This window comes from Pleurodeles waltl, chromosome 7 (genome assembly GCF_031143425.1).
Source record: "Pleurodeles waltl isolate 20211129_DDA chromosome 7, aPleWal1.hap1.20221129, whole genome shotgun sequence".
Classification (NCBI taxonomy): Eukaryota; Metazoa; Chordata; class Amphibia; order Caudata; family Salamandridae; genus Pleurodeles; species Pleurodeles waltl.
Window position 1 is genome coordinate 943020934 of NC_090446.1, and position 20088 is coordinate 943041021.

The 20088-nt window shown below is 44.6% G+C and overlaps 1 protein-coding gene across 4 annotated transcripts in view; it reads left to right on the forward strand.

Annotated features, from left to right (window-relative positions):
* Nucleotides 1–20088, forward strand: part of UBLCP1 (ubiquitin like domain containing CTD phosphatase 1) — a 179684-nt gene that overhangs the window by 32698 nt on the left and 126898 nt on the right. For all 4 annotated transcript variants that reach the window (XM_069199661.1, XM_069199663.1, XM_069199662.1 and 1 more), the window contains one exon: nt 19736–19773. In XM_069199661.1, the coding sequence (XP_069055762.1) occupies nt 19736–19773 (38 nt within the window). The remainder of the gene's footprint in view (nt 1–19735; nt 19774–20088) is intronic.

The following is a 20088-nucleotide window of genomic DNA, read 5'->3' on the forward strand; positions in this document are numbered from 1 at the left end:
TAGGAAAAAGGTTTTCTTCTATGGCTAGCCTGGTAGTTAGAGCTGCCAACTCTTTGGCTATTCTGGCTAGATTCGACAGACAGCTTTGGGCGGACATTGCACCTTCTATTAACCAACTGCCGGAGGATGCGAGATCGGAGGCAAATAAAACGGTACAAGAAGGTCAACGCACGTCTGCAGAGCTTACAGACTGTGCAGTGGATATAGCGACCACTGCTTTTAGACAACTTGCAGGTGCAGCTGTACTAAGAAGACAGGGCTGGCTTAAAGCCACCTCGTTTCGCCCAGAAGTTCAAAATAAAATCCTGGACTTACCCTTTGATGGCCAGGCGCTATTTGGAAAACATGTCGATGAAGCTCTACAATCAATCAAAACTGACACGGACACGGCAAGGTCATTAGGGACCCTGCAATATCGAAGATCGTCTTTTCGTCCTAGAGGGCGTGGCCAACCCTCATACAGAGGGGGATATCAACAACACAAATATTCCACATATCCATCATCTTCAGAACAATATCGTCCATACTACTTGCAAAGGCAGCCGCCACAACCAGCCTATAGTAGACCTGCCGGCCGTGGACGTTCAACCCGTCCGGCCAAAGATTCGGCTCGTAGAACCTGATGTTTTCAAGGCTACGTCCAGTCTGCCTCCTGTCACTCTGGGCGGGAGGATCTCTTTCTTCCTCAGTCAATGGCAAACCATTACGTCAGACAAGTGGGTCCTACAATTAGTGAAACGGGGCCATACTTTAGAATTTATACAGATATCTCCCTCCAACCCTCCCCGCAGGACTCCTTCAAGATACCCTCAACAACTCAAAAAAGAGATCGTCAAGATGCTTTTCAAGGGAGCTATAGAGAAGGTGGCTCGGGCCCAACGAGGAACAAATCAAATCATTAACATTTATAAAGCGCGCTACTCACCCCTGCGGGTCTCAAGGCGCTAGGGGGAAGGGTTACTGCTGCTCGAAGAGCCAGGTCTTGAGGAGTCTCCGGAATGCGGCGTGGTCCTGGGTGGTCCTGAGGATGGCAGGGAGGGTGTTCCAAGTCTTGGCCGCCAGGTAGGGGAAGGACCTCCCACCCGCTGTGGAGCGGCGGATGCGAGGGACGGCGGCGAGAGCGAGGCTGGTGGAGCGGAGAAGACGGGTGGGAGCGTAGAAGCTGAGGCGGCAGTTGAGGTATTCTGGTCCCTTGTTGTGGAGGGCTTTGTGTGCGTGGGTGAGGAGTCGGAAGGTGATCCTTTTGCTGACGGGAAGCCAGTGCAGGTGTCTCAGGTGGGCAGAGATGTGGCTGTTGCGGGGTATGTCGAGGATGAGGTGGGCGGAGGCGTTTTGAATTCGTTGCAGACGTTTCTGGAGTTTTGCGGTGGTCCCAGCGTAAAGGGTGTTGCCGTAGTCCAGGTGGCTCGTGACGAGGGCGTGGGTCACGGTCTTTCTGGTGTCAGCGGGGATCCAGCGGAAGACCTTCCGGAGCATGCGGAGGGTGAGGAAGCAGGAGGAGGATACGGCGTTGACTTGTTTGGTCATGGTGAGAAGTGGGTCCAAGATGAAGCCGAGGCTGCGTGCGTGGTCTGAGGGGGTCGGTGCGGTGCCAAGGGCCGTGAGCCACCAGGAGTCGTCCCAGGCGGTCGGGTGTTACAGAGGATGAGGACCTCCGTTTTGTCTGAGTTCAGTTTCAGACGGCTGAGTCTCATCAAATCTGCGACGTCCTTCATTCCATCTTGCAGGTTGGTCTTTGTGCTGGTGGGGTCCTTGGTGAGGGAGAGTATCAATTGAGTGTCGTCGGCGTAGGAGGTGATGATGATGCTGTGTTTGCGTACAATGTCGGCGAGGGGGCTCATGTAGACATTGAAGAGTGTCGGGCTAAGCGAGGAGCCTTGTGGGACGCTGCAGATGATCTCGGTGGGGTCTGAGCAAAAAGGTGGGAGGTAGACTATTTGAGAGCGGTTGGAGAGGAAGGAGGCGATCCAGTCCAGGGCCTGGCCTTGGATCCCGGTGGAGCGGAGGCGGGTTATTAGGGTGCGGTGGCAGACGGTGTCGAAGGCAGCCGAGAGGTCGAGGAGGATGAGGGCGACTGTTTCACCGTTGTCCATCAGGGTTCTGATGTAGTCTGTGACTGAGATGAGGGCGGTTTCAGTGCTGTGGTTGGCTCGGAATCTGGATTGAGAGGGGTCGAGAAGGTTGTTGTCTTCAAGGAAGTTGGTAAGCTGCTTGTTGACGGTCTTCTCTATGACTTTGGCAGGGAACGGGAGGAGCGAGATGGGGCGGAATTTCTTCAGGTCGCTTGGGTCAGCCGTAGGTTTCTTCAGTAGGGCGTTGACTTCAGCGTGTTTCCAGCTTTCAGGTAAGGTAGCAGACGAAAACGAGGAGTTGATGATGGTCTGGAGGTGCGGGGCGATGATGTTGTCGGCTTTATTGAAGATGAAGTGTGGGCAGGGATCCGAGGGGGCACCGGAGTGGATTGAGTTTATGGTGGTTTTGGTCTCTTCTGTGTTGATGTGGGTCCAGGCGTTGAGGGTGATGGCTGGGGGTGTGGGTTCAGTGGTGGTCGGCTGGGTCTGGTGTCCGAAGCTGTCGTGTAGGTCAGTAATCTTACGATGGAAGAAGGTGGCGAGGGAGTTGCACAGGTCTTGTGAGGGCGTGATGGCGTTGGAGTTGGAGAGCTCTTTTACGATGTTGAAGAGTTCTCTGCTGTTGTGGCTGTTTTTGTCCAATCTGTCTGTGAAGAAATTCCTTTTGGCTGCGCGGATCAGGTGGTGGTGTTCGCGGGTAGCGTTCTTGAGGGCAGTCATGTTGTCTGCGGTGTGGTCCTTATGCCAGGCTTTCTCGAGGGCGTGACAGGTTTTCTTTGATTCCTTAAGGGTGTCAGAGAACCAGAGAGGTTTTTTGGTGTTGGCCTGTCTTGGAAGGCGTCTGAGGAGAGCGAGGTTGTCTGCGCAGTTGGTGATCCAGTTCGTGAGGCTGACGGCTGCGTCGTTGGGGTCGGCGGAGAAGGTGGGTTCGTTGTCGATGAGCGTGGAGAAAAGCTGTTCAGGAACAGGATTTTATTCCAGGTTCTTCATCATTCGGAAAAAGTGGAAGGATTGGAGGCCGATCTTCGATTTAAGGGAACTAAATGTATACCTAAAGAAGCAATCGTACCGAATGATCAGCCTGCAAGACGTCCTTCTGCGTCTCAATCAGGGAGATTTTATGTCATCACTAGACCTGAAAGACGCATACTTCCACATACCCATCCACCCTGCCCACAGAAAATGCTTAAGATTGACTGTAGCCTGGAGCCATTATCAATACCGTGTCCTTCCTTTCGGACTGAAATCAGAATATTTACCAAATGTCTAGCACCAGTCGCAGCCTTTCTCAGAAGGAGAAAGCACCAGGTTTTTTCATACTTAGACGATTGGTTGATAAAGGCAAAGACTTACGCAGGAGCGCACAAGTCAACAAAAAAAGTGCGTTTCCTTACTAACCAATCTCGGATTCACAATCAACTGGGAGAAGTCCAACCCTCTACCAGTACGCAATATTACCTTTCCAGGAGCAAGACTGAACACAGAATCCGCCATGGCATGTCCCACGTTAGAGAGGCAACAAAGATTACTGACTCTAGTAAGTTCCATACAGAGAAGAGGAAAGGTTACTGTCCGTCTGTTCAAATTGCTGTTGGGCATGATGTCTTCATGCATACCTCTGGTTCCTCTGTGTCGGCTAAAGATGCGCCCCTTACAAGAGCAACTAAATCGTCAATGGATCCAAGTGTCAGGCACTTTTGAAGACCAGATACAAATAACTCCGATAATGATCAGAACTCTGAGATGGTGGTCTCAAAGGCATTATCTATCAATCGGCCTTTCTTTTCTACAGCAACCAGCCCTGTGGACCATAACAACGGATGCCTCACTGGAAGGCTGGGGAGCGGTGTTACAGGATCTGCAAATAAGTGGCAAATGGCCACTGCATCTGACATCAATGCATATCAGTTGGGTAGAACTCAGGGCAGTGCACCTGGCCTTACAAGCGTTTCTCCCAAGGATCTCGGGATCGCAAGTGGTGATAAGAACGGACAACACCACTACGATGCACTATCTCAACAAACAAGGAGGCACAAGATCTTTCACCCTCTCCAGGGAAGCCCAAGCGATCTGGAACTGGGCCTCGCAGCAAGGCATCACATTATCAGCGGTACACTTGCCTGGAATAAACGAGACAGCAGATGCACTTAGCAGGCAGAAATCGGACTGCCACGAGTGGGAGCTAGATCAGACAGTACTGAACCATATTTTTTCCCTATGGGGAACACCAACGGTGGACCTGTTTGCGAACAAAAACAACGCCAAATGCCGGTTCTTCGCAAGTTGGCATCACCAGGAGGGATCTTGGGGGAATGCGTTTTCAATAGTCTGGTCAGACATCTTTGATTACGCCTTTCCTCCCATTCCGTTTATCCCAAGGGTCCTCACGAAGATGAAAACAGAACCGTGCACTCTGATACTGATAGCCCCGTACTGGCCGCACCAACATTGGTTCGCGGAACTTCTCCTTCTGTCAATCAAACCTCATATTCAACTGGAGCCGTTACCTCAATTACTAACAATGAACAATGGCCAGGTTTGGCACCCCGATCCGCAGTCAATGCGATTATCAGCCTGGCTCCTCACCACAGAGAGTTCGCGCATTTGAATATCCCGCAGAACTGCAGGGATATTTTGTCAAAAGCCAGAGCGGATAGCGCTAACAAGACGTATCAGTGTAAATGGAAAAGATTCTGTGCCTGGTGTCATCAGCGTCAGATTGACCCTCTAGTCTCACCACCAGAGGAAATATTGCCGTATCTCTTACAGCTAGCTCAATCTGGCCTAGCACACTCGTCCATTAAAGTTCACTTAGCAGCTATAGCTGCATACAGATGTTCAGATGACACACCCTCACTCTTCTCTTCTCGGCTGATTAAGAGATTTCTGAAGGGGCTTTTCTGGGTTTACTCTCCTTTCAGACCACCGCTTCCTTCGTGGAATCTGAATATTGTCTTGGCACAACTGATGAAGCATTCGTTTGAGCCGATCCATCGTGCTTCCCTCAAGTTCTTGTCGTGGAAGGTTGCCTTATTGGTAGCCCTTACATCAGCTAGGCGGGTCAGCGAGGTGCAAGCGCTTTCCATCCAAGAGCCATTCTTGCTGCTTAAACACAGCAGACTGCTAATGCGCACTAACCCGCATTTTATTCCAAAGGTTCCATCAGACTTTCACAAAAACAAACCTTTAGTCTTCAAGTCTTTTTTTCCTCATCCATCTACTCCGGCGGAGAGGGCATTACACTCCTTAGATGTTAAAAGATGTGTTCAATTTTATTTGGACAGGACTAAATCTTTTCGACGCTCTAATCAGTTATTTGTAGCGTACAGTGCTCCTAGGAAGGGGTACCCACTATCCAAGCAGAGTATTTCCAGATGGATCGCCTCAGCCATTCGCTTTTGCCATCAAGCAGCGGGCAAACCTTTGCAATCATCTGTGCATGCTCATTCTATGAGAAAAGTCTCATCGTCAGCGGCACTGTTTGCCAGAGTGCCACTACAAGACATTTGTAGGGCAGCAACATGGAAGAGCTGTCATACTTTCATGAAGCACTACTGCTTGGAATCTCTATCTCAGGGAGAGGCAGCAGTAGGCCAAGCGGTTCTCAGGAATCTCTTCAGGTGAAGGTGAGCCTTTTTCTCCTACATCCCTCCATCCTAGAACAGGTATGCACATTGTTTATATTTCTAAAAAAAAACAAAAAACAGAAAAACAGAAATGTATACAAAGATAAAAGAACGTTATGACAAGCACATAAGTAAACGGGTTTGAAGACAACGGTCATGTTATAGTAGTGTGTTATAATAATTTATTTTTACTGTGTCTCTTGGTATTTCGTCATGTATCTGTACATGTATATCTATGTGTATGGATGTGTGTGTGTATATATATATATATATGTATATATATATGTGGGTGTAAACTTATATAGTTGCATATTATATGCAGGATGATAATGTTTTGTGGGTCAAAGTGTTTTTTCTATTAGAGGTGTTGTCATATTACAATGTGCATAGTTATTGCTCTCTACTCTGATTCAAGCATGTGAATCTATGAAAGTTCCAATACTGGAGTAAGAAAATAAGTTACTTACCTGTAACCGTAGTTCTCCAGTATTGGAATCTTTCATAGATTCACATGCGACCCACCCACCTCCCCGGAGAAGCTCACTTCACCTCTTTCTTTCTCTGTTAAGGTCTTGACATTACTTGTGACAATTGTACTGGGACTCCCATCTCGACGACGGGGAATGATTCAAGCATGTGAATCTATGAAAGATTCCAATACTGGAGAACTAAAGTTACAGGTAAGTAACTTATTTTCTTCTAGCATGTGCATGCCACATTGTCCTTTGTTCCTGAAATACTCTTCTCATGAAAGGTGGCAATATTTGTGGTGAATAGAAAGTCTGTGGTGCAGTCGAGTGCTCCATAAAATGAGTATTGGCTTATTTCAGTAAGTGCAGAAAGAAACTCTATTCTTCCCAATCCTTTTTTCCATGGAGTAGGGGGCCCACCTAATGAAGGTTTCTCTGTGTTCTTGTTGGTATTCTGCTGAACTGTTGGTTGGTTCCTGCACATCTTGCCAATCCTGTTCATCAGATGTCTGAGGGGGGTAGTTGGTGATGTAAACTTTCTGCCTGCATTTATGTTATATAATCTACCATACTGTCTGCAAAGTTCTGTGCTCCGTGATTAAGCCACACTTAATGCATTGTGTGAGGTTTATTTTTTGAGTGGGGGGGGGGGCCTGATCGACTATTGAATCCTGTAACCACTGTTTTCAAATCCACAGTGTACAGAAGCATCAGCGAAGTGATCAATTTGCTTTTGAACAGCTATATGGATTACAGAAGACTTTTCTGATCTAGCTACTTTTGCCTCAATCCTGTTGTTGCATTTATTCAGTGGGTGCTGATCTCAGACGAGTATAAAAATAGGGGTATGTAGTCAAGTTTAGTGTGTTGGTAATCGAGATCTGTTTTATACTCTACAAACTACATTCTCTAATGACATTCAGAAAAGGTCCTGTAAGGTTTTTCTTCCTCGCCTTAGTGCTGTTCATGCGGTTCTAGGTTTTTGAAAATCCTCAACAGTCTTCTTAATCAATGTAGTCCACATAAGACTTTAACATGCCTAAACCACAGATGTCTTCTTAATGTCTTGCCCATGTGTTACTAGAACTCTCACACAATATGCTTGCAAAGTAATCTATATTTGTACATGATAATTTCACCACAATGGTGTAATGCTTGAAAACAAAAATCACAGGCATTGGCAGTTGCTCGGGTTAGCATGCCAGTCTATCACATGTTCTCACTGTGCTACCCAAACAGGGAACAGCTGTATGCAAATCAGGCTTGGTCCTGTTCCTGCGAGAACAGTATATCCCAAACTGCCATGCAGGGTCCTCTTTAGATGGGAGTAGAAGCAACCTCTGACTAGTTTTGGCCTTGTGACGAGGGACCCTGTTTGGCTAGAAAGATGTTCAGGTGAGAAGTTGTTTTTACGATCAGGAAACTGTCCATTGAAAGGACGACTGAACTGACTGACTGGTTCAGCCTAACAGAAATCTAGTGCAAAACACATACACAAAACTACTAAGTGTGCAGTGAGGTGAACTTTCCACTGATCTGAATAGGACTATAGAAATAGACACTTTGCAGCCTCTAAACTGTTTTTTGGTATGCACTGAACTCATTTTGCAATTCAGTAAAGAATTACCAAATCGCAAAATAGGTTTAGAAATGAGTTTTGAATTTAGTCATGTTCAGAGTGTCACTTTCAAATTGCGATTAACTATCAATGGTTTGCGACTGCAAGTCATTTGCAAACAGAAGGGGGTCCTTTTGGGCACCCTCCTCTTTGTGAATGTTAAAAATATGTTTTTGGGTGTATAGGCAGTAACCTATCTAAACGTATCTTTTTAAAAGCAGCCTTATTTGCTTTAAGGAAAATATGGGCTGCATTTAAAAAAAAAAAAAAAAAAAAAAAGCTCTTTATAGAGAGGCGATTACAGACGCAGTGCTCTGCTGCCCATAGCAAGTCACCATCTTAGTGACTGCATCCAGTAAGAGAGATTCACAATTTGTGACCTTTCTCTTGAATATTAATGCTATAGGTTGAATTGTGAATCCTTTTTTGCAACCAACCTATTCGTACATACGTTAGTCTACATTACAAATATTGTGGTCGCAAATTGCAATCAGTATGTGTGATCTGTAAGTACATAACACCTGTCCCTGTCTTTGAAAGGGACAGATAATATTTTTGGTATTTCATCGAGCTCTAAGAAGCCTGGGAAGACTTTCCTCCACTGGCTTAGAGTGCTTTACTCCGATTAGCAGAACCTCTGGCTCTTTGGTTTTCATAAGTAGGTTTGTTACTCACTGCTGAATACTCATCATTACCATTGTCATGCTGCCTTCCAGGCATTTGTTCACTTCTGCTGTCAAGGGACAGCAAATGATACAAATTCTTTCCAAAACAGCTATGCGGATCTTCTTTATGGAACAGATGAAACAGTTGATGCCAGGGCTCTACATAAAACTGGAATTTGACAGTAGTTTACTCCTTGATTTTGAAAGCTTTTCCTGGTGATTAAAAATTTAGTTATCGTTTTTTATGAGTATTTTTAAGCAGCTTTGAAAGATGAAAGCTAAATATGATGAGATGAAAACGTATTAATTGGAAACTGTCTGTTTATTTTATGAAACTCCAAGGCTTAATGCGATGCGATGAAAACGAATTAATTTGAAACTCTGTGACTGTGTTTATTTTATGAAACTCATGCGTTCATTAAAGCTTTCAGCTTACATAATTGAACACATTTGCTCTTTAACACCTTAGCTACTGGGCCTTTTGCCCCCTAGTGCTGAGCCCTTTTGTTGGCTACTTGAAGTAATTTGGGCCTAGACCCCCATGACTTTGTGTCTTGACAAATTTGCATATTATTTTACCCAACATTCTGGGGATTGTAAATGTACCCCAAGTTTGTGGGTTCCCCTGGAGGAGACCAAGAAATTAGCCAAAATACAGCTAAAATGTGTTTTTGTTTTTGGGAGAAAAGGGGGGAAAAGTGCTACAGAAGAAAAGCATCTTTTTTTCCCCTGCAAATGGTATCAACAAAGGGTTTGTGGTGCTAAAATCGCCATCTTCCCAGCTTTCAGGAACAGGCAGACTTGAATCAAGAAACCAAACTTTTTAACGCAGTTTTGGCATTTTACTGGGAAATACCCCATTTTTACTTTTTTTTGTGTTTTCAGCCTCCTTCCAGTTAGTGACAGAAATGGGTGAGAACCAACGGTGGATCCCGGACAGCTATACATTTCTGAAAAGTAGACAAAATTCTGAAATCAGCAAGGGGTCATTTATGTAGATCCTTAAAGATTTTCCTTCAGAAAGTAACAGTTGAAATAAAAAAAAAATATTGAAATTGATTTGAAAAAACCCAGCCCTTTCTTTGTTTTCTTCAGTAACTTTTTCCAACTATGAAAGATTTTTTAAAACAATATACCGTTATGTTTGCTGGATCCTCCTGGTTGCGGTGATATATAGGTCTTGTAGGTTCATCAAGAACCCAAGGTACTCCGAGCCAATTAATGAGTTGCAATGGTTTTTCGTTGTATACAGGGTACACAGCAATTCATTTGATAAAATATAAGGTGTGATAAGTAGGTATAAATGAAAGTTATATATTTCCGAAATGGGCACAAGATAAGGAGTTTAGAAACAGTTATTTGTACATCTCTGAATTCGGGGGTCCCCATACTAGAATGTGAATTACAGGGCATTTCTCAAAATGACTTCTTTCTTACACACTGTCTTACATTTGGAAGGCAAAAATGTAGGAAAAGACAAAAGGCAATAACACTTGTTCTTCTAGGCTGTGTTCCCCCCCCCCCCCCCCAAGTCTCCCATTAAAAATGGTACCTCACTTGTATGAATAGGCCTAGTGCCTGCGACAGGAAATGCCCCAAAACGCAATATGGACATATTACATTTTTCCATTGAAGAATGATGTTTTTTTTGCAAAGTGCCTAGCTGTGGATTTTGGCCTCTAGCTCAGGCGGCATCTAGAGAAACCTACCAAACCTATACATTTATTGAAAGTACACACCTAGGGGAATCCAGAATGGGGTGACTTGTGGGGCTCTCACCATGTTCGGTCTCTCAGAATCCTTTGCAAACCTCAAAACTTGGCTTGTTTTCATCACATTTCGTACGTGAAAAGTTCTGGAATCTGAGAGGAGCCACAAACTTCCTTACGCCCAGCATTTCCCCAAGTCTCCCAATAAGAATGGTACCTCACTTATGTGACTAGGCCTAGTGCCCGTGACAGGAATGGATCACACAGCGGTCAATGTTAGTCCTTACATGAGGGCAACTGTTGAACCTGGGGTGATCCATTCCTTACTCCGGCACAGGCACTCAGGTGGGCTAGTGTTTTTATCAGGACAGCTGACAGGTGGGGAAACACTGGGTGGTAGGAATTTTATGGATCCCATCATATTCCTTTAGTTTGTGTGATGGAAATGCACAAAAACATATTTTTTATTCAACATTTCATCTTTGCAGGGTATTCTAGGTAAGAAAACTTTGGGGAATCCACACAGACCACACATCTGTGGACTCTCCCAAGGTGTCTAGTTTCCAGAAATGTCTGAGTTTGGTAGGTTTCCTTATATTGTCGCCGAGCCCTGGACCAAAGGCTCAGGTGTCCGCATTACAAAACCATATTTTGTGATAGATAATTATGATGTCTCCACAATATGATATGGACGATGGAATTTGCGGTTGAACTAAGTTGCGAAGGGACAGCACGACTGTCCTCATCACCTCCCTCAGAATCACAAGAAGAGTTGTTGTCAGATGGGACTCCTCCAACTGAAAAATCACTCCCAGAGTCTGCTCCATTGTCCGATCCCTCCAGTGCTGTCTCAGTATCTGCTGTCTCAGTCTCTGATCCTACGTCAGAGCTGTCCTCCATAACCCGAGTTAGTGGTTGAGCAGCAGTCATCCAACAATACGTCATTTCTGCTACTGGCTGAACTGTCTCTCTAAAACAGTAGCCTATATAGAAAGTCACAAAATTGCTGGTGTGTGTGAGATGTGTGCAACAGTAAAGGTGAGTCACTTTACCGTAGCTTTTTCCCCCTCAATCAGCAGCTTCTCTGAAGACACTGAAAAAAACAAAAAAGTCACACTATTACTTCACCTTGCCACACACCCATTGTTAGTCTTTAGCGCCTGTGGCGTCCAGTCCAACAGTCATTTTTGGGGCTTCCACTCCCATTGCCTCCTCTTCAAATTCCCTCACTACCACCCAGCAAATGTGCCCTTCATCTCTCCATAACCCCCCTTTCACATACATTTCATTTGTATTATAGCGCAGGTAATGGCTGGCTTTACTAATCCACTCAGATATTCACATAACATACAGATTTGATATTTGCAGCATATAAACTTCTGCACTACTTTAAGGCATCAAAACTACCACTAGACAAAAGTCTGATCTTTCTCTAGCATAAACATAATCACAAGAGTTAGCTTGACTTTTTTATTGCTGCCTAAAAGCAGCAGTTGAAACGTATTGGTTGGGGTATGCGCATTGCTTTGAAGAGATGCGCACTGTGAGACAACTGGTGGCGTGTGTGTGTGTGTATATATAAATATATATATGTATATGTATATATATGTATATGTGTATGTGTATTTGTATATATATGTATGTGTATATATGTATATGTGTGTATATGTGTGTATATGTATATATATATATGTGTGTGTATATGTGTGTATATGTGTATATATGTATATGTATGTGTGTGTGTGTATATGTGTGTGTGTGTATATATATATGCCGATCTAATTTGAAAAAGATCAAGATGGATCGAATGTCAGTTTTTCATGTTTTAGGAGTACAGTATATTGTATGGATGCGATTAAAAAGTGAAAATCGCAATATAGTTATTTATAGTTATTAACTTTTAACTCAGCTCTTAAACATGCTTATTTTCAATAGTTTTATATGGTTTCACGATTGGGATAAGGTTACAAATGAACATTTGATGTTACAAAATGGGCAACACGTTTTTGAAAAGTATGACAGTGTTCATGAGCACATTAAGTTTTCGCATAGGCTATTTCGGTGGGATGAAAAATGACTACCCAAACCCGTGATCAAGGAGCGAGGGCTCCGAAACGCATTGGGTTGAACATGCTGCTATAAACTTAAATAAACTACGCAGTGTGGATATGAGCCGCGGTTCGTCATCTACATCGCGTTATACTTTTGCTTTGAGGTGACGAGTGTGTGAGAGATATATATATATATATGTGTGTGTGTGTGTGTGTTTGGTGGCATGTGTAGCTGCAGATACACATGCTATGCACAGGTCCTGCCATCTAGTGTTGGGCTCGAAGTGTTACAAGTTGTTTTTCTTCGAAGAAGTCTTTTCGAGTCATGGGACCGAGTGACTCCTCCTTTTCGGCTCCATTGCGCATGGGCATCAACTCCATCTTAGATTGTTTTCTTTCTGCCATCGTGTTCGGAGGTGTTCCTCTTCACTCCGGCTGTTCGATTCAGAAAACGTATAATTCACCGAAAATTTGTCGGTATTGTTCTCGATCGCGCCCCATCTTGCATCGACATCTCGGTACCGGCGGACACACACCTTTGGTTGCCCTTCGGGGCACCCGCGCCAAACTTGTCGAAGCCTCATGGACCGGACCCCGTTCCAATTCTGCCCTCGGTGCCATGCCAAGTATCCCTACACAGATCAACATCGGGTCTGTAATCTGTGTTTGTCACCAGATCACCAAGAGGATACTTGTGAGGCCTGCAGATCCTTCCGTTCCAAAAAGACCTTGAAAGACCGAAGGACGAGAAGGCTACAAATGGCGTCCAAGAGCACCGAACGCCTCAACTTGGATGAAGAGGAGATGATCCAAACTGCCATCTCCATTCAAGGATCCGATTCGGATGAATCTGACGTCGACCGACCACCGACAGCGGGCCAGCATGTAAGTACGCTTGCCCCGACCCAGACCAAACAGAAGGCCTCGGGAACGCTACTGCCGGAAGGCCATGGCTCCACCCGGAAAAAAATCAAGGGGTGACCAAGTAACACCTTCGTCACCGAAAAAGGCCACACACGCATCAAATTCTTCCGACTCGAGTCGAGACACAGTCTCAGAAAAAGTACAGCACCGACCTATCGAGTTGAGACCCCGAAAGTCCCTTTCGGAACCGAGGCCTACTACCACCCCGAGCATTTCGGTGCCGAAGAAACCGGCTTTGGAGCCGAAAAGACAATCTTACACAGAGGAGCATGGACTTTCAAAACAGCTTAAAGAAAGCCATAGATTTGAGGAAGAGCTTCAACAAATGGAGGAATTTGATGACACAGACAAGCCAGGATACAGATCCACAAGGATACTGCCAAGATCCTCACAGCACCTCCCCTCAAATTTAAACGAAAGCTGGCATTCCATGGACGTATGGACACTGATCAGCCAAAGGCTAAAGTGCCAAGAGAGCAATCTCTGCCACGCCAGTTTTCTCCAGCCCAGTCTCCTCCTCATTCTCCTCAACGATCTGTCTCTCCACCTGCTACACCCACTGCACAGTCTCCCACACTCACTATGTAGTCGCATCAAGACACAGATCCATGGGATCTTTATGATGACCCTGTGTCAGACAACAGCCCAGAGTGCTATCCATCTAAGCCCTTTCCACCTGAAGGTAGCACCTCCTACACACAAGTTTTGGCTAGGGCTGCAGCTTTCCACAATGTAAGCATGCACACTGAACCACTCGAGGACGACTTTTTATTCAATACATTGTCCTCAACACACGCAACATACCAAAGTCTACCCATGCTCCTGGGTATGCTCAAACATGCCCAACAGATATTCCAGGATCCGGTTAAGGGAAGGGCTATAACCCCAAGGGTAGAAAAAAAGTATAAACCACCCACCTTCAGACCCAGTGTTTATTACGCAACAGCTGCCCCCAGATTCGCTAGTGGCCAGCGCCGCGAGGAAAAGAGCTAACTCGCAGTCCTCTGGAGATGCACCCCATCCAGATAAGGAAAGTAAAAAGTTTGATGAAGCAGGAAAGAGGGTAGCGTCACAAGCAGCCAATCAGTGGCGCATAGCAAACTCACAGGCCCTCCTTGCTAGATACGACCAGGCTCATTGGGATGAGATGAAGGACATTATTCAACATCTCCCCAAGGAACACCAAAAGAGAGCTCAACAGGTAGTAGAGGAGGGACAGGCGATAACAAATAACCAGATAAGATCAGCGCTAGACTCAGCTGATACAGCCGCAAGAACCATAAATACGGCAATTACCATTAGGCGCCATGCATGGCTCAGATCATCAGATTTTAAACCTGAAATCCAACAGGCTGACCTCAACATGCCCTTCAACCAACAGCAATTATTCGGCACACAGGTGGACACAGCCATAGAAAAAATTAAAAAAGACGCCGACACTGCTAAGGCGATGGGAGCGCTTTATTCATCCCAATACAGAGGGACATTTCGGAAGCCTCAGTATAGGGGAGGCTTCAGGCCACAGCCCTCCAAACCATCCACCACACAAACAAAGCCCTCATACCAAACACAATAACGAAGAGGGGGATTTCGAGGGTCCTTCAGAGGGCAATTTCCCAAATCCAGGGGAAAATTCCAATCTGCAAAGCAAGCCACTAGCAACAAACAGTGACTTGTCATCACCTTCCCCCAACACACATCCCCTGTGGGCGGAAGACTGAGAATGTTCCACGATCAATGATCAAACATCACAACAGACACATGGGTACTATCAATTATCCAACATGGTTACTGCATAGAATTCACACAGTTTCCTCCAGATATTCCCCCCAAAACGCAAAAACTTTCATCGCAACATCTTGCAGTGTTACAAACAGAGGTGCAGGCACTGTTAACCAAACAAGCCATAGAACTAGTGCCTCAGCAACAAAAAGGAACCGGCGTCTATTCCCAGTGCTTCCTCATTCCCAAGAAAGACAAAACGCTGAGGCCAATATTAGATCTCAGGACTCTCAACCTCTACATTCGATCAGAACACTTCCACATGGTGACACTACAAGATGTAGTCCCATTGCTGAAACAAGGAGAATACATGTCAACGCTGGATTTAAAAGATGCGTATTTTCACATACCCATCCATCCAGCTCACAGAAAATACCTCAGGTTTGTTATACAAGGGAAACATTACCAATTCAAAGTATTACCCTTCGTGATAACAGCAGCCCCCAGAGTCTTTACAAAATGCCTTGCCATAGTAGCAGCATACATAAGGAGACAACACATGCATGTATTCCCACATATCCACGATTGGCTAATAAAAGCCAACACTCAAAAACAGTGTCAACATCACACACGTTATGTAATATATACCCTACACACACTAGGGTGTTTGATAAATTATCAAAAATCACACCTGCAACCATCCCAAATTCAGCAGTACTTGGGAGCTACACTCAAAAGGCGCTTGCGAGTCCAAGCCCACAAAGAGTGCAATCATTCCACACCATGTTGCCAAAAATACAGCCAAATCATCACTACACAGTCTGTTTTGTGATGAGACTCCTAGGCATGATGGCATCATGCATCGCAATTGACCCAAACGCATGGTTACACATGCGGCCCTTACAACAGTGCCTTGCAAAACAATGGTCGCAGGCACAGGGTCATCTCCAAGATGTAGTGTTGATAGACCGCCAAACACACTTTTCGCTTCAGTGGTGGATTCCCACAAATTTAAACAAAGGGCGGCCTTTTGAAGACCCTGTGCCTCGCGCCATTCTCACAACAGATGCATCAGTGATTGGGTGGGGAGCACACCTAAACAATCACAGTATTCAGGGACAGTGGGACAGCAAGCAAAAGCAGCTGCACAAAAATCACTTAGAGCTGCTAGCAGTCTCTCTAGCACTAAGAGCCTTTCAACCTCTTCTGGCTCACAAACATATTCTTGTCAACAGACAATATGACAACAATGTACTACTTAAACGGGGGAACACACTCATCGCAACTTTGCCTCCTAGCACAAAAAATGTGGCATTGGCCATTTAACAACAACATTCACCTGATAGCGCAATACATTCCAGGGATTCACAATCAATTAGCAGACAACCTCAGTCGAGATCACCAGCAAACTCAAGAGTGGGAAATAAATCCCCAAGTACTACCCAAATACTTTCGTCAGTGGGGGACACCAGACATACATCTGTTCGCCACAAACCAAAACGCAAAATGCCAAAACTTTGCGTCCAGGTACCCACACACTCGGTCTAAGGGCAATGCTCTATGGATCAACTGGTCAGGGATATTTGCTTACACTTTTCCCCCTCTCCCACTCATTCCATTTCTAGTCAACAAACTACGTCAAAACAAACTCAAACTAATACTTATTGGACCAACGTGGGCACCCCAACCATGGTACACCACACTGTTGGACCTCTCAATAGTACCACACGTCAAGCTCCCAAACAGACCGGATCTATTAACACAACACAAAAAGCAGATCAGACACCCCAATCCAGGGATGCTCAATTTAGCAATCTGGCTCATGAAATCTTAGAGTTTGGATATCTAAATCTTCCAAATGAGTGCATGGAAGTCATTAAACAAGCAAGAAAACCTACCACCAGGCAGTGTTAAGCTAACAAATGGAAAAGATTTGTTTTCTATTGCCAAGCAAAACACATAACACCTTTGGATGCGTCCATACAAGACATCGTAGGTTATTTACTCCACCTACAAAAAGCAAATCTAGCTTTTTCATCCATCTAAATACATCTCACTGCAATTTCTGCTTATTTGCCAAATAAACAGACAAAATCCCTATTTAGGATACCAGTAATTAAAGCATTCATGGAAGGTCTAAAACAAATCATAACCTCCAAGAACTCCACCAGTACCCTTGTGGAATCTTAGTATAGTACTTGCACGACTCCTGGGCCCACCATTTAAACCCATGCACTCTTGTCAGATCCAATTCTTAACTTGGAAAGTAGCATTTCTAGTGGCAATCACTTCACTACGAAGAGTTAGTGAAATACAAGCTTTCACTATTCAAGAACCATTTATAAAAGTACACAAACATAAAGTTGTACTACGCACAAATCCAAAATTTCTACCAAAAGTCATCTCACCATTTCATTTAAACCAAACAGTGGAACTCCTAGTCTTCTTCCCACAGCCAGACTCAGTAGCATAAAGAGCACTGCATACACTAGATATAAAAAGAGCTCTAATGTATTACATCGACAGCATTTCGTGAAACCAAACAGATGTTCGTCGCATTCCAAAAACCCCGTACTGGTAACCCTATATCCAAACAAGGCATAGGCAGATGGATAGTGAAATGTATACAAACTTGTTACCTGAAAGCTAAAAGACAACTACTCTACACCAAAGGCACACTCCACTAGAAAGAAAGGAGCAACAGTGGCCTTTCTGGGAAACATACCAATGACAGACATCTGTAAGGCAGCCACTTGGTCCACACCTCATACTTTTACCAAGCATTACTGTGTAGATGTGTTAGCAACACAACAAGCCACAGTAGGACAGGCTGTACTAAGAACATTATTTCAGACAACTCCTACAGGCTGACCACCGCTTTGGGGAGGATTACTGCTTTGTAGTCTATGCATAGCATGTGTATCTGCAGCTACACATGCCACCGAACGGAAAATGTCACTTACCCAGTGTACATCTGTTCGTGGCATGTTCCGCTGCAGATTCACATGCACCCTCCCTCCTCCCCGGCAGCCTGTAGCCGTTTAAGTTATACTTAAAATTTTTACATATGTATATAAACATTCCTTTATTTAAACTTTGTACATACATCTCTATGCCATTGCATGAACATCTTTCTATTCTCACTCTATCACTCCTACCTTACCCTCTGCGGGAAAACAATCTAAGATGGAGTCTATGCCCATGCGCAATGGAGCCGAAAAGGAGGAGTCACTCGGTCCCGTGACTCGAAAAGACTTCTTTGAAGAAAAACAACTTGTAACACTCCAAGCCCAACACTAGACGGCAGGACCTGTGCATAGCATGTGAATCTGCAGTGGAACATGCCACGAACAGATGTACATATACACACACATACATACACCCACAGGGAGAGAGTCTCTCTCCCTATGTAAATGTAAAGAGATCACTTTTATGTGTGTGGTTTCCTGGGGGGCCAATTGCAGCCCTGAGGGAAACCACACACATAAGTGATCACAAGATATATGTATCTGCCCCCTATAGTCTCTTTCTCTCTCTCTGTCTGTGTGTGTGTGTGTGTGTGTGTGTGTGTGTATATATATATATATTTTAATCATGTCCCCCAGGGAAACCACACATCTGTTTAAAAATAAATAAATAAATTTCTGCCACAGGGAGTCAGCCCTGCTCACGAGCGACCCCCTGTCAGTTTCATTTAATTTTTTTTAAACTTATTTTTTAACACCCAGGAGTAAAACGTACTTATTTTTTTTAAATATGTCCCTGGAAAGGGGGGGGGGGTTCATTTTCAGAGGGGCTGATTTCCCCCCACCCCCCCAACCCCTTTGAGCCCCCCCCATGGTCCCCCCTGACATATTTTAAAAAAGAAAAGAAAGAATGATCGCCCATGAGCATTGTGTTTGTGAGCTTTGATAGAATCTGATGCGTTAGTATCAATATTTTTCTTTGTTTTCTTGTATGGGGTAAATACAGCAGCATTAACCTTAGTGCTGCTGGTAGAATGTAATTGATGTGAAGGAAGGAGAGAATGGATGAAGGTTGTTGATACTGAAATATCACAAAATAAAATGATGGATGGAGTATTGAAACTTCCCAAACTCGCCACCAGTCACAGATCTGGGTTTAATCCATTGTTATTGTGCTCACCACATCACCCCAGTTTGGACCCAGCCATGGTCTGGAATGGCACAAGTATAGAAAAAGAACAATGGATTTAGGCCCAGATTTCTGTACTGGGGGTGAAAGTCCGACCATCACTTGTTCTTTTTGCAGTTGTTGTCCCAAGTGGGACAGGTATTCCCAGACATGGGTCCCGTGCTCCCCATGCCACTGTAGTCAAGCTAGCCTGGCTGATGAGGGTGATAACCCGAAACTGGTCCCAGGTTGCTTGCTTTCTGTACAGGCAAGACCTGGCCTGGCAGTTCGGGCTGGACTGTTCCCATGGGGAGCAGGGTCAAGGCTGATTGCATATGGCTTGATCCAAACTGGAATGTAATGGGTAGCATAAAAAACGATGGATTTAGGCCCTGATCCCTCTAGTAGGGGTGAAAGTTTGACATTATTCAGCATTTCATCCATCACTTGTTCTTTTTGCAATTGTTGCTACTGATATGCCATTCATGGTAAGGAAGGAGAGGAGTATAAAGGACAAAGGGAAGTAAGTTAGATGGGTGGAGTAAAGTACTGTGTTTCACTGTGTTTCACTGTGTTGGGGTCATAGGAAAAATTATACTAGAAGAATCTGAATGCAGTACATGAAGAGGATCTCTGTTGTGGGAGAAGAATTTGATTTTGTGTGCTGTCCCACCAATGAAGATGTATAGCATTTCTGTTATACAGCTTCAATTGGACTTTTAAACAAGTTATCTTCTTTTGCAGCTGCTACAAGCATGAAGTGGATTGAAGCTAAAATGAAGGTAGGGATTCTTAAAAACCACAGTCATTATCCTGGCTATTATCTTATGAACACATTTGGTGTGTTAATCATTTTGTATTTCTGGTTTTATGTCACCTACTTTAAGAGCTATTTGGAAATGTGAGAAAGAGTATCTGTTTAGTGTGGTGTCTCTACAAGTAGAAAAACAAGTATTTGGGACATCCTTAGCCTGAGGTAAGTCGTGTCCACAGTTGGGGAATTAACTTGCATTATGTAGTGAAGCCTCCATGGGGAATCAATCTTGGTACTTCAGGCAGAGTTCCAGGCTGTATTTAATCTGATAACAGGGTCCTTT